At 41.6% G+C, this 13841-nt stretch overlaps 1 protein-coding gene across 1 annotated transcript; it reads left to right on the forward strand.

Moving 5' to 3' along the window:
* Positions 1 to 354: 354 nt before the first annotated feature.
* LOC137276868 (protocadherin-9-like) lies at positions 355 to 9854 on the forward strand. Its single transcript, XM_067808516.1, has 12 exons — positions 355 to 420; positions 2438 to 2615; positions 3496 to 3663; positions 4047 to 4211; positions 4612 to 4743; positions 5307 to 5486; positions 6159 to 6349; positions 7010 to 7195; positions 7639 to 8294; positions 9025 to 9087; positions 9242 to 9276; positions 9649 to 9854. The coding sequence occupies exons 1-12, from the start codon at positions 355 to 357 to the stop codon at positions 9852 to 9854; spliced, it is 2226 nt and encodes a 741-aa protein (XP_067664617.1).
* Positions 9855 to 13841: the final 3987 nt, after the last annotated feature.

A 13841-nucleotide genomic window follows, 5' to 3' on the forward strand; every position in this document is an offset into this window, starting at 1 on the left:
TCTATGATAGGCAGCACATTAGCAGAAAGCTTATACGTACCAACTATTTACATACAACGAACTCAAACTCTGTTACGCTATTCATACCAATGCTATCGGGCCTCTGTCGATAAATTTAGATGTGTTTGAATAACGATATTTAAACACTATGCGTGATTTCACAAACAATTGTGCCAACATATACCTTCAAACAGGCCCATAGAGTGGGTATATGTACGTGAATGCCTCCCCACGTCATTGCTGAAATGAATAGTCACTGAAGTCACCCCGAAAACCGTCGTAGATTGTGACATTGATTAACGTTAATGTCCACCTGACAGGTGGGATTAATTCTGGAGGATAAATGCAACCATGATGAAGGTCCTTATAGCATCCCTGACGGTGTTCCTGCTTGTATCCTTCATTGCGCCATCATATCAGGTCAGTATTGTATGACAGTTACCACTGTAGTGTATAGCATCCCTGACGGTGTTCCTCCTTGTACCCTTCATTGCTCCGTCATATCAGGTCAGTATTGTATGACAGTTACCACTGTAGTGTATAACATCCCTGACGGTGTTCCTCCTTGTATCCTTCATTGCTCCGTCATATCAGGTCAGTATTGTATGACAGTTACCACTGTAGTGTATAGCATCCCTGACGGTGTTCCTGCTTGTATCCTTCATTGCTCCATCATATCAGGTCAGTATTGTATGACAGTTACCACTGTAGTGTATAGCATCCCTGACGGTGTTCCTGCTTGTATCCTTCATTGCTCCATCATATCAGGTCAGTATTGTATGACAGTTACCACTGTAGTGTATAGCATCCCTGACGGTGTTCCTCCTTGTATCCTTCATTGCTCCGTCATATCAGGTCAGTATTGTATGACAGTTACCACTGTAGTGTATAGCATCCCTGACGGTGTTCCTGCTTGTATCCTTCATTGCTCCGTCATATCAGGTCAGTATTGTATGACAGTTACCACTGTAGTGTATAGCATCCCTGACGGTGTTCCTCCTTGTATCCTTCATTGCTCCATCATATCAGGTCAGTATTGTATGACAGTTACCACTGTAGTGTATAGCATCCCTGACGGTGTTCCTCCTTGTATCCTTCATTGCTCCATCATATCAGGTCAGTATTGTATGACAGTTACCACTGTAGTGTATAGCATCCCTGACGGTGTTCCTCCTTGTATCCTTCATTGCTCCATCATATCAGGTCAGTATTGTATGACAGTTACCACTGTAGTGTATAGCATCCGTGGCTGTGGTCTTCCTTGTATCCTCCATTGCTCCGTCATATCACCTCAGTATTGTATACCAGTTACCATTACAGTGTATAGCATGCAGTATGCAATGATAACAGGTTGTAATGAAAACCAAATGATCATAAAATGTAATTACTATAATATCGGCAATTTGAAAAGCTCACCTTATGTTACTGCTGGTAACCGCTAAACACACTCATGCAAATTTGACATTAGCGATTTACAAACTCCAGATTATATACAGTTTGGCTGTCACACTATAAAAGCTTTTAATGCATTGAACTAACAGAAAATAAGTAAATTTGTAATTGTGATTGGTACAAGAATAACGTCCTTGACAAACTGTAGGTTTCTTGAAAGTGTGGGTTGGATTGTACTGAGTGAAACAATACATTGTTTACACCTCGCCATCACATGACAGGGGTACAACTGTTTGACGTTAGGCTCTAGAAACATTACTGTAACATCATATATTTAACTATTTTCTTGTGAATATAAGGTACCACAGGAAGGCCAGAAATCTCTAAACACAGTATCCGTAATTCAAATTGACAACTAGAAGGTCTGTTTCATGGACCACTTGGATGTTTGCGTACATTCCGCCGTTGTCATTATATTTACTAATTTTGGAAATATAGGAGGCCCAGGGCAGCCCATTTTCGGACTACCTGATTTTTTGTGGCCCATCCATATGATTTTCACAGCTAGTTTAGAATGTTTACCTAGAGAAGTCTATTTCTGAGGGTGGTCAAGACTGGCATTTGCTCTGACGTTGTATAACATAATCTTTCAGCGTTGTCACAACCCCTAGTGTACAGTACACAATGAATAAAAGAATCCATGAATCCGTGAGCATATGCATTCGTGCATACACCTAGTTGTGGGTACAACAACGTGCAATGAACTTGAACAAAGTACTGTGACAATGTGTCCCAGTCCACCCAACTGTGAATCGGGTTCCTAGTAAGGATGAGATACACACAATAAACTCGATGCGCCTACAAGCAGCGAGAGTTGTATACTCCCCAGGGAGCTGGGGCTGCTAATACGATGTGGCTTTGAGATTGACATTCAGTGATCGCGGGAAACAAATACCAGCGCCTTGAGCAACGGCTAGTTGCAGGGATATGTGAGAAATATAAAACGCATCATATTACCTACAGTTGCCTTTCTCCTCGTACTCAGCAACCCGTGATCTCCGGCGCCCCCATCGTGGCCAACCTGCACGAGGAGACTGCTGTAGAGACGGAGCTGGTGTGTATCAACTGTACCAGCCCTGACAACAAGAACATAGAGGTGTCCGACCAGTCTATCACACCAAGTGCAAGATTCTTTGATGTCTACAGAATCGACGGCAATCAAGGTTAGGCATCATCAAACACAGGGGCCTATACGGTTTGAGTTGAATTATCTAAAACTCCATAATGATCCACATCACATATTAAGTATCATCTTCGTAACGGGGAGGGTAAGACTAAAATGATACAGATCTAAGACGGGGTTCAAATCACATCCTCCAGCAACTTTGTACATCAATCTCAAACTGAGAAGCTTTTGACTGGGCCGTGGCCCCTGGGGTATAATATGTATCATATTTACATTCGTTCAATAACGCTACAATTGTACGTCAATATCACGGACGGGGTATATATGTGGGCTGATAATGGGAAGTCTCAAAGAGTACAATATTGTAAATGATCTGGGCCTAGATTTTCGAAGTTCTCTTAAAGCTGAGATAGTTATAAGTCAATGTTAATACAGTGCAAGCTGTCTAAACCGGCACTCACTGGGACTGAACAAATAATCCAGTTTAGACAAGGTGCCGGAATTGTAGAGCTGATGATAAATGTACAAGTCACGTATGGGGCTGAGATTTTATGGCGGTGTTGACAACCTGCGGGATTGGACAAATGCCGGTTTTGGGTTTTTGTTGTTGTTGTTTTTTGTTTTTGTTTTTTTTGTTTGTTTGTTTTTGTTTTGTTTTTTATCTATTATTATTATTTTTCTACAAATGTTAAAATATAGTGCTTAATGCTATCTTAATATAGTGCTTAAGGTTATTAAGCGCTAAGAGAGCTTCGAAAATGTAGGCCTTTGTTCGGATGTCGTAACTGTAGTTTTAGACCGAGAATTTGTTATTTCTGCTGCAGACTAATTAACGTTTGATGCTGGTATTTCGTAATTCTAATGTAAGTGTAGTGTATTCCTGTTATGTATATTTGTTGATATGATGTCTCGGGCAGAGTTTTGCATTCGCTACCTGCCTAGTCAGGGATCGCCCGAGTACAAGCGAGTTCGAGCCTACAACATCCTGATCCGGTGTACCGACAGCGACAAAGCCTATGTTGAGGAAAATGTCGAGATACGAATTCGGACAAACGAACCACCTCGCATAACGTCACCACTTTCAGGTAGAAACTGTGTAACATGTGCAACTAATTACGAAACACAATAGACCATTAAAGCTAACTGAACAAATCATTAACAAAGAGAGCAATGTTGGTTGGTTGTGTCTGATAAAAAAACACAAGCATGTTTTCTGAAAAACAGTGAGTCCGTTACAGTGGTCTTATCAGCTGTATAGCTTACTTCGTGATTATGACAATGTTTTGTTCGTTTTTATTATATGTTCCTTCTATGAATGTCCAAGTCTTATCTTGCCTGAAACGCATTTATTTAGTACGGTTGTTGGTAAATTTACTGTTTACACGTACTGAAAAAAAATCCAGGTGACTCGTAAAACAAATTCGTATTTTAGTTTCGACTAGTGTGATATGTGTACATTGGTTTGTAGAGACCTGTTCGTTTAATGCAAAGACTACCACCGCTGGGACACAACTTCTAACCAATGTCATCACCTTCAACGACACAGACAACGACGTCCTTACGTACACGCTGACAACCGTCCCTGCGTCTGCGGCAGTCAACTATGAAATAGTAAAACCCAATCCTGGTTACGGTGAGTCAGCTCAGTCAACTGAGATATAACAAGATCGGTCATGGTGAGTCTACTCTGTCAACTGAGGTTTAACAAGATTGGTTATGGTGAGTCTACTCTGTCAACTGAGGTTTAACAAGATTGGTTATGGTGAGTCTACTCTGTCAACTGAGATATAACAAGATCGGTTATGGTGAGTCTACACTGTCCAGTGAGATATAATAAGATCAGTTATGGTGAGTCAGCTTGGTCAATTGGCACCACCACCACCACCACAACTACCACTACCACCATTAAAGAGAACTGAACTCAGCAGAATAAATATGATTTATTACCATGAGTGGTGTGACATGTGTTGATACTGTGCTTGTATTATAGATGTGCGGTTGGTGTTTATTACATTGCTTGTTTCTATATCCAGAGGAAATTCAGATCGCGGCTTTAAACAACCTTGATGTTGAATGTAACTCTGATGTCACATTCTACATCAACGTCACTGACAACAAGCACAACGCTGTCGGCCCCGTCGTCGTGTCCTGCACCGTAACTGACAGTAGGTACAACACACAATGGACATTAAATTCAGCTATTGGCTCGAATTTTTAAAATGCTAAAAATGTATGGAAATTATTATAAACAAATAATTATGTATGCATAGACACACACACACACAGACACACGCAAGCACGCAGGCACGCAGGCACGCAGGCACGCACACACGCACACACACACATACATACATATTTAATGGGAAACACAAAGAATGGATAAATGAGTTTAGATTTACCCCACACTCCGCAGTATACAAGCTACTAATCCATGGCGGGACAGTCTGTGAATAGTCGAGCCTAGAGCAATTATCAACAGCATGAGCCTCGATTTTCGCAACTGGGATACGGTGACATCTGTCAACCAAGTCATTGAGTCTGCCCACCCGATCCCGTTAGCCGCTTTAATCGCAAGCGTGGGCTACTGAAGACCAGTTCTAACCCAGACATAATTATGAATATCATAAGACGAGTATTTACATTGTTATTATTGTTGCAGTTACAACAGTTATAACACAAACAACAACTGTTCGTATTATTGAATACATTTTGCCTTATAATGTAACAGAGTATACAACTCCAAAGATTGCCAACGTCGACAAAGAGATCTTTGTCAGCGAGGACACGGTCGTGGGCACGTCGTTGATCACGTTCGTCACTGAACCCAACGAACCCTCTCTGCCGATGACGTATGAGATCGCCACCGTGCCTGCCACCGCGGTGTCCTTGTTTGACGTAACCAGCACACGTGAGTAGTCACGGGGTGAGATGTCAGTTGACGCGTTTTGAAGTGTGAAAGAGCCTTTGGTTTTACACCGCACTCGGCAATATTCCAGTTATATGGCGGCAGTCTGTACATAATCGAGTCTGGACCAGACAATCCAGTGTCCAGCAGGATGAGCATCGATCTACGCAACTACGATACGACGTCTGGATCATACAATCCATGGTTCAACATCATGAGCATCGATCTACGTAGTTGCGATATGATGACATGTGTCAACCAATTCAGCGAGCCTGACCACATGACACCGTTAGCCGCCTCTTACGATAAGCATAGGTTACAGAAGATCAGTTCTTACCAGATCTTCATGGGCCATATGAAGGTGTATCAGGTCACAGCATCAGGAAAACCTAATGCGACACCGGCCGTTGACACTGCGAAATAGAAGTGAAGCACACGAAGATCGATGTGACACATCAGTTATCATAGTCTGGATCACCTTGTCACAGAACTAGGGGCATAAGAGGAAGAGCGTGAAAACTCTGCATGCCATTTTCCTCTGTGATATTGGGTACATCTGTATTGGAGAAGAATATAATCACTCTATAAAAAAGTGTAAAAACCACATAAATATTCCTGTCAGTAGGTCTCGTATTTATGTCACCTCTGTTACATGTACCTGGTATATGTTTTCAGCCAATGACTTGAAACTAGCGGGTCTGCTGAACTATGAGAACACACAACAGCGGAACATCAACGTCAGCATCAAGGCCGACAACAGCAAATGTCCGCCAGACACCCAATACCTCTACATCCGGGTCACTGACGCCAACGATCTGCCCACATTGGGGCCGAAAAATGTCACAAAGACAGTGTACGAAGGGACGGTTAGTATGCTGTTTACAATTTAGACAGTAGGCAAGTGAACGGATAGTATACTGTTTACAACCTAGACAGTAGGCAAGTGGGAGGTTGGTATACTGTATACTTGGCTTATTGTCATACTTACAGACCGGTAATATTTACAAACAAGACGTGTAAGTAAGTGGTTATGGTCATAATTAACCACCAGCACCTGTACGGGTGCGCTTATTGTCATACGCTACAACCAATGCGTGTACGGGACGATGTGCTTGAAAGAACATAGTGTATAGAAATATATGCTTACCATGTTAAGTTTACACTCACTACATTCACTATATATTACGTATATACGTATCGTTACATCGAATATTGATGTCTCCACTAGCAAACTGCAAACTCGCCAATTTTCTTCACCACCGAACGCATGACAATAAGTTTTTCAACGTTACGTTATCTCAGAAGGGAATAATGGAATATTTTGCCAAATGTGGAACAGTTGCCCGAAGTAAGTTGCTATATTTATACTAAAGAATCTAAACATTTGATGGGAAGGAAATATAACCAACTACGAGTACGAGTTGTATTGAAACTGTAGAGATAAAATTACAAATTACATCAAGCAATTACCCTAAGGCTTTAATTCATAATGCTATGGATATGTTCTGAGGTAACTGTGTGTTCAGATAACTGTCAACCCCGAGTTCACCGTTACTGACGAGGACCTAGACGACTCCCACACATACAGCATTGTGTCGGGTAACGACAACGGCTACTTCACCATCGACCCGGCCACTGGCGTCATCAGCAGCTCTGTGGTATATGACGTGGATCAAGGACGAATGCCTACAAATGCAACGCTCCTTGTGCAGGTAATATGACATATAACACACAAAGCTTGAATAATGTAACCATTGATATATACTGAGGGAAAAAATAAGGGATCACTTGAAAGCAGAAGAGTTCCCTCATTTTTTGCATTTCTTTCGCAGTCTATAGGATACAAAGGTTGTGAAGAAACCTTGAAAAAAATAAAGGAACACTTGTCCTTTCCCGTGATTCCTTATTTTATTACTCTGTAAGTATGTAATGACGTTGCTGAAACAATGAAAACCATTTCATTTGACTAACCAGCTAAAACGGACATGCAGAGAAATGACTAAGGTTCCCATTCACAGCCGATCCTGATACTTCAAAGGGACAAGTACGTGTTTTACACTTTTATCTTTACAAATTTCAATGTTAGGAATGGCAAGGTTGTTTCTAATAACATGTGATGTGTCATTTGGGTCACACTAACACAATTATGTTACAGGTTCAAGACCAGAAGGGAGGGGCCATAGACAACGCTACAGTAAACTTGTTCATCCTTGATGCTAACGATAACCCGCCTGAGTTCAGTGCCAACTCCTCATCACAATCCTTTTCAGTGAGCTCCTGTGCACAACTCGGGGCGACCCTCGGCAAGTTGTGGGCTGAGGACACCGTCGACTCCGCTTATCAAAGTAATAACTACAGCACAATTGTGGCCACCTCCAACAGTTACCTGACCGTCACGCCGAGTGGCGACATCATCCAAAGCGGCCAGATCCCAGCAGGAACGGTATCGTCACTCACTGTGTATGCGCAAGATAGAGGAGAGTACCCTGGCTACCAGACTAGCCGCAATCCTGTCACCATCACCCTAGTTGGACAAACGTGCACGACGACGCAAGCAGTGACCGCGGTCGTCGACAGTGGAACTGGAACAGGCACTGGTACTGGAACTGGTACTGGCACCGTCGTGAACACTGTTGCCACAGTTGCTCCGACAACGACAACAGCAACCGCAGCCACTTGTACTGGTTTCTTCTGTGACGCAGGCAACATTGTCTTGACGGTCCTTGCAGGCCTGCTGGCACTTGGTCTTCTCGGTCTGCTGTCTGCTTTGCTCTACAGATATTGCTGTAACAGACCAGTGGAGGTTAAGAGGTAAATGCTCATTTAGATCCTCTTATGAAGTCACTTTATAAACTTGTGACAGTTCGCCCTCGCATGTTCTTAGGACTGTAGTCAGTAGAGGACTTCGCTTTATCGACTTCAGTTTGGCTACAAGAAACCTTTAACATTTTAGCGATGACAGGAGACGAGATAACGAAAGCGTGAAGCGAGAAAGGGATACTCTCTCTCTCTCTCTCTCTCTCTCTCTCTCTCTCTCTCTCTCTCTCTCTCTCTCTCTCTCTCTCTCTCTCTCTCTCTCTCTCTCTCTCTCTCTCTCTCTCTCTCTCTCTCATGATTGTCTTGGGTCATCGGTTTATCGCAGTTTAGCGACCATAACTGAAATAGATACGTTGATATCCGATGATAACACGAACAACAATACATTCTGTCGGAGGTCAACATACAATCAATCCATCACTGCGTTTTGCCCATGCCATATGGTGGCTCTTGCTTCACACACGTCATCGTGTCCCTGTTGCGCGGACATATGATGTCTGGATTGTCTGATGCAGACTCGATTACTAACTAACCGCCGCCACATAGCTGTGATATTGATGAGTTTAACGTTAAACAAGAAATATGCATCTTTTTCTTCTTTCACCAATACTGAGATGACCAAAGGCGATTAATAACTGATCATATACATTATTCTGTAATTCTACTAAAATTAAAGGAAATTGAAGGAAAATATGTAAACTTATCAAAATCTGTTTTGACTCAGGACATGGACACCGCCCAGGAAGGTGCGACCCATTACCCCGCCGACACCACCACCACGTGTTAAGTAAGATGGTTTAAGATACATTGCAACGTTAATGTAGTAAATGAGATGTACTGATATTTAATGTAACTGAGACTCCATGTGGATACATGTCTCTTTGTATATTTTACCCTCCAAGCTCATATGACGTTTGCCACAAACTGTGCTTTCATTACAGAACGCCAGTAACACCGCAGCACATCGAAATCGAACGTAAGTAGAAACCGGGTATTGTAAACCTCAAATCCTAAAACCTTCTTAATGGGACTGAAACGTCCCATACGAAATCTGAAATGCCTCCACAATATAGACATTTCGTATGTTTCATAATCATGTGTACAGACAGACTGAAGAAATTGTAATATTCTCTCCGGGTCTTATGTTGGTTACGGTGAGATGGGGTAGCCAAGTGGATAATGCATTGACCCGTCACACGGAAGGCTCTGGTTCGAATTTCTATGAATGTCCATGTCTATGACCAGTGTCATTTCATATGTAGTTGCTGCGTTTGGTTATTAATATCGTAGTATCGTTTTGTAAACAGTGCCCTACCAATTTTAATCATCTCACGATTTCTAATTGCAGGCCCTCCTTCGATTCAATACGTACCAGTCCCAGTCGCACCTCCAGCGCCACAATTAATGCGCGTGCGGAGAATCGTTCCTGTGAAGCAACAACAGCAGATGGTGAAGATCAAGAGCATGGTTCCCGTGACCCAGAATGTCAGGGTCAAACAGTTGGTTCCCGTCGGAGGGAATACCACGCAAGCCATTGCCACAACGCCAAAATAGACCAACTTTCAAATGACGTGTTATTATGTATATATGTTATTTAACCGTTTTGGCGAGCACAGGATCATGTTTTACGAAGACAGGCGGCTGTATTCTGCTGCTTCTGCCGATGGATGATTATTAAACAAATAAACCGATATTCCGTTCCAGCTGCACGAAAGGCACTGTACACTGCAAGCCATACATATGACGCTGGTCATATCCTGACTGCATTGTTTGTATGATTCAATAACACATTCATGTACAACAGAGGTTTAGACAACATTGCAGTCCAATAAAGACACGTGACCTCTAACAGTCAGCTTTTATGAAGGATCGGAGCGCGTGAGTGAGTGAGTGAGTGAGTGAGTGAGTGAGTGAGTTTAGTTTTATGCAGCCTTTAGCAATATTCCAGCAATATCACCGCTGGGATCACCAAAAATGAGTTTCACACACAGTGCCCATGTTAGAAATCGCATGCGGGTCTTCGGCGTGATGAGCGATCGCTTTAACCACTAAACTACCCCGACGTCCCGAGAGATGGATTGAGATTGGTTTCAACCACACAATAAACACAACATTTGTCTTACGTACTTTTACGATGTGTTTCGTCATTTCCTACAGACTATTTCTCAGCTCCTTATCAAGTATCATATTTAAAACTTAAAAATCATTATGTTTACCAGAAAGAAAGGTTTCATAAAATTACCTAATATTACCGATTACATAATATTAAAATCTCCGCCATGATGCTGGTTTTCCGGCACTTTAACATAGGTGTATGATATTGTCCTTTTACGTTAAATATTACTGTTTCTGGTTCATTTGCGTCGACAAGAACGTAACATTAGTATTCTTATCCCACATGTGGAAATGGACTCAGATAGTTTCCCTCTACTGCGCGTCATGTCGTTGTGTTATACGTATCAGTAAGCAACTGCTGTATACGAAACCCATTATCGTTTACAGTCCATGCAAGACAAAAGGGCACAGAGCAAAAAGACAAACAATAACCCAACTCAATACTGCGTACAGTATGTACTTGCTCAGAGCTCACGTACTCATATTTCTTGAGTCCTCGGAGGATTTAGCAAACACGGGGTTACTTTGTCACAGATCCACTGAATCTGAAACACATACACTCACATTCCAGAAACGCATAGGTGATACTGATATCTGAAACTTCAAACATTCTTTCATATTTGTGTTTGATTATCATGTCACCATCATAAGTCTGTTTTTAATTCATGGAACGCATCTTTGGCAACTTTGATGCTTCAATTTGTTCGAAGGTGCACAGTGCACAGTGCACTATCTGGTTTGAAGAGTGTTTTGGCGCATTGTATTCGTAATCGTTTACGAGAAAGTCGCACTTCAAGCCATAGGATACTCTTGCAGCGACGACTACAAATCGACGTCGACGGTCCAGTGATGTAGTGACGTTACGTTCTGGAATCTACAAATGTGACATGTATGATTCAGTGCTGCCACTTTAGAGCACGTGTGTGTGTGTATGTGTGTGGGGTGGGGTGGGGGTGGGGTGGGGGGTTGTGTGTGTGTGGGGGGGGGGGGGGGGTGGGGGGTGTTGGGAATAATGCCAGGTCTCACACAACACATGCCACTGCTCTGTATCTTCAAAATGAGGACATTACACTGCTTCTATATGACCTTCTAATTTGCCCGACTTCGACCTGATCGAGCATTTGTGGGACGACCTCGGCCAGCGCATACTTTGACATAAGCCCCAAACACTTGATCAACGGTCGCAGGCATTGTAAGGTGTATGTGTCAGAATTCCACAAGGTCGAAATCAATTATACTCTCTCTCTCTTATGATTGTCTCGAGTCATCGGTTTAACGGCCATAACTGAAATAGATACGTCGATATCCGCTCTTGGCCACAGTGACCTTGGCCTAAGGTGTTAACAAGTTGCACGACAGTGAGAGAGGAAGACAACACATTACTGGAAACGACACATTTACTTATTTAACCTTTCCTAAACTATACGCATTAACAAACATACAATGAAACCTGGCTACAAATCACTCAAAGTGCCTGATCCTGACATGGGAAACGTTCAAGCGTTTCATTTGATATGCATCTCTCTGTCGTACATTAGTAAAGGTGGAACCAGAGACAACACATCATAATTCAGACCTGACCTGCCTGTGCAATATGATAGTCACTCGAGTGAAATCAGTTTGCAAATGGATTCTTGGCACACAATGCTGGCATGAATAGTTAATCATAAAGTATAGTTGTTATAGGAATCAATAAAAGTTTTTATATAGAACAATATAGGGAACGTTAGGGATATTATTGAGTTTTTCATGTAATTACTTGCAATCGGGTGGTCTGGCTCGCTGACTTAGTTGACATATGTCATCAGTTCCCAATTGCGCAGATTGATGCTCGTGATGTCGATCACTGGCGTGTCTGGTCCAGACTCGATTATTTTCAGACCGCCGTCATATAGCTGGAATATTGCTGAATGCTGCGTAAAACTAAACTCACTCACTCACTCACTTAGAATTATTCAAAATTACCATTTTTACCATCCCCTTAAACTGAAAACAAGACGTAACCAAATTCAGTTATCTAGAATTTATCTAGAATAACTTTATTATTTATGTCATGTTTTGTAGAAATACCTAGTATACATACATGGTGTTACTTACAAAATTCTAGGTTTTTCAAGGTGATACGATGCATTATATCAGTGCATAAATGCCGACATAACAATCGTTCTGATGGAAATATCACCTGAGTCTTAATGATTTTTGTCTAGACGTTAATTGGACGAGGATGGAATTTATCAAATCAGGAAACACAAATTTAATTATGTATCATTGTTTTCCTCTTAAGAAATAGATGCGAAATCGATATGTCAGCAGCACCCAGAAGCTTAGAAATTGTACATATGCATCGTCAGTACTAATGTAAGTTTTCCATTCCCTGTGAACCCAAACATAATAATCTATAACATCATTTGAGACTGGAAAATGGATATTAAGGAAAGTGCTTTTGTTACTGGAGATTATCTATCACCACTGATCCGGAACTCAAAACAACAGCTGCTGGGAGAACCGGAATGATCAAATGACACTCCACTCCAGTATCTCGGGTAGATAGTGAACATTTCTCAAAGTCGTGAGTGCAGTACTAGTGTTTGTATAAAGGACAGCGAAAAACAAGGAGGCTGAAACACACCGTGGAGGACCATGTTGGATTCAAACGCCAAACCACAACAGCCATGTGCATGCAGGAGACAGACTTCCATTGCAGATCATCTGCAAACAACAATGCAAAAATGTTTAACATTTTTTCGTATCTATAAATACTGTCCTGATATTTACTTTCTTTGACATCAGTCACTTTCACAGAGACGATATGGGACGTACGCGACAAACAAATGGCCAGACAGACAGACGGATAGATGTTTAGCAGTGTTCGTAGGTATATGTCAACATTGTACAATAACACCTGCAAATATTTTTAACCAACACGAAAGGACACACGAAAACATCATTAATTAGTCAAATACAGTGACGTTACAGATATTTTTTCAGAAGTTTGTTACACATGTGCAAATTTCTCGTTCCCATTTATATTAAATGTTTGACACATCGAAAATGTATATTATGAAATTCAATTAATAGGATTACTCATTTCATAGTTATAATTATCACAGCGCAGAAAATATACCTTAGTCGGCACAGATCTTTCATTTTACCAGCACATACGTGTTTGGTGACGTTTGTGTTTGGTGATATCTCACGACAGGTATGAGTGTGTTATTAAGATGTATATGTTAATAACTTGTAGACATGGATGATAATGAGAAACTCACCAATAGTCAATGTCAGCCCTAAACCTGACCAATGTTTAGTCAATTCAGTGTTTAGTTTCGCCTTACTACAGGTGGTTGTTTTAATGAATACGGTCAGTCATTCAAATATCTCATTCAGACATTTTTATTTATTCAACATTCGTTCAAACGGCGAATG

The sequence above is a fragment of the Haliotis asinina genome, chromosome 3 (assembly GCF_037392515.1).
Source record: "Haliotis asinina isolate JCU_RB_2024 chromosome 3, JCU_Hal_asi_v2, whole genome shotgun sequence".
In the NCBI taxonomy this organism is placed as follows: domain Eukaryota; kingdom Metazoa; phylum Mollusca; class Gastropoda; order Lepetellida; family Haliotidae; genus Haliotis; species Haliotis asinina.

Excerpts from the sequence above, each read along its gene's own strand:
- LOC137276868 (XM_067808516.1), top strand. The coding sequence starts at position 355 with ATGAAGGTCCTTATAGCATCCCTGACGGTGTTCCTGCTTGTATCCTTC. Across the intron at positions 4,744-5,306 it reads GTCCTGCACCGTAACTGACA|AGTATACAACTCCAAAGATT; the intron begins GTAGGTACAACA and ends ATAATGTAACAG. Across the intron at positions 7,196-7,638 it reads ATGCAACGCTCCTTGTGCAG|GTTCAAGACCAGAAGGGAGG; the intron begins GTAATATGACAT and ends ATTATGTTACAG.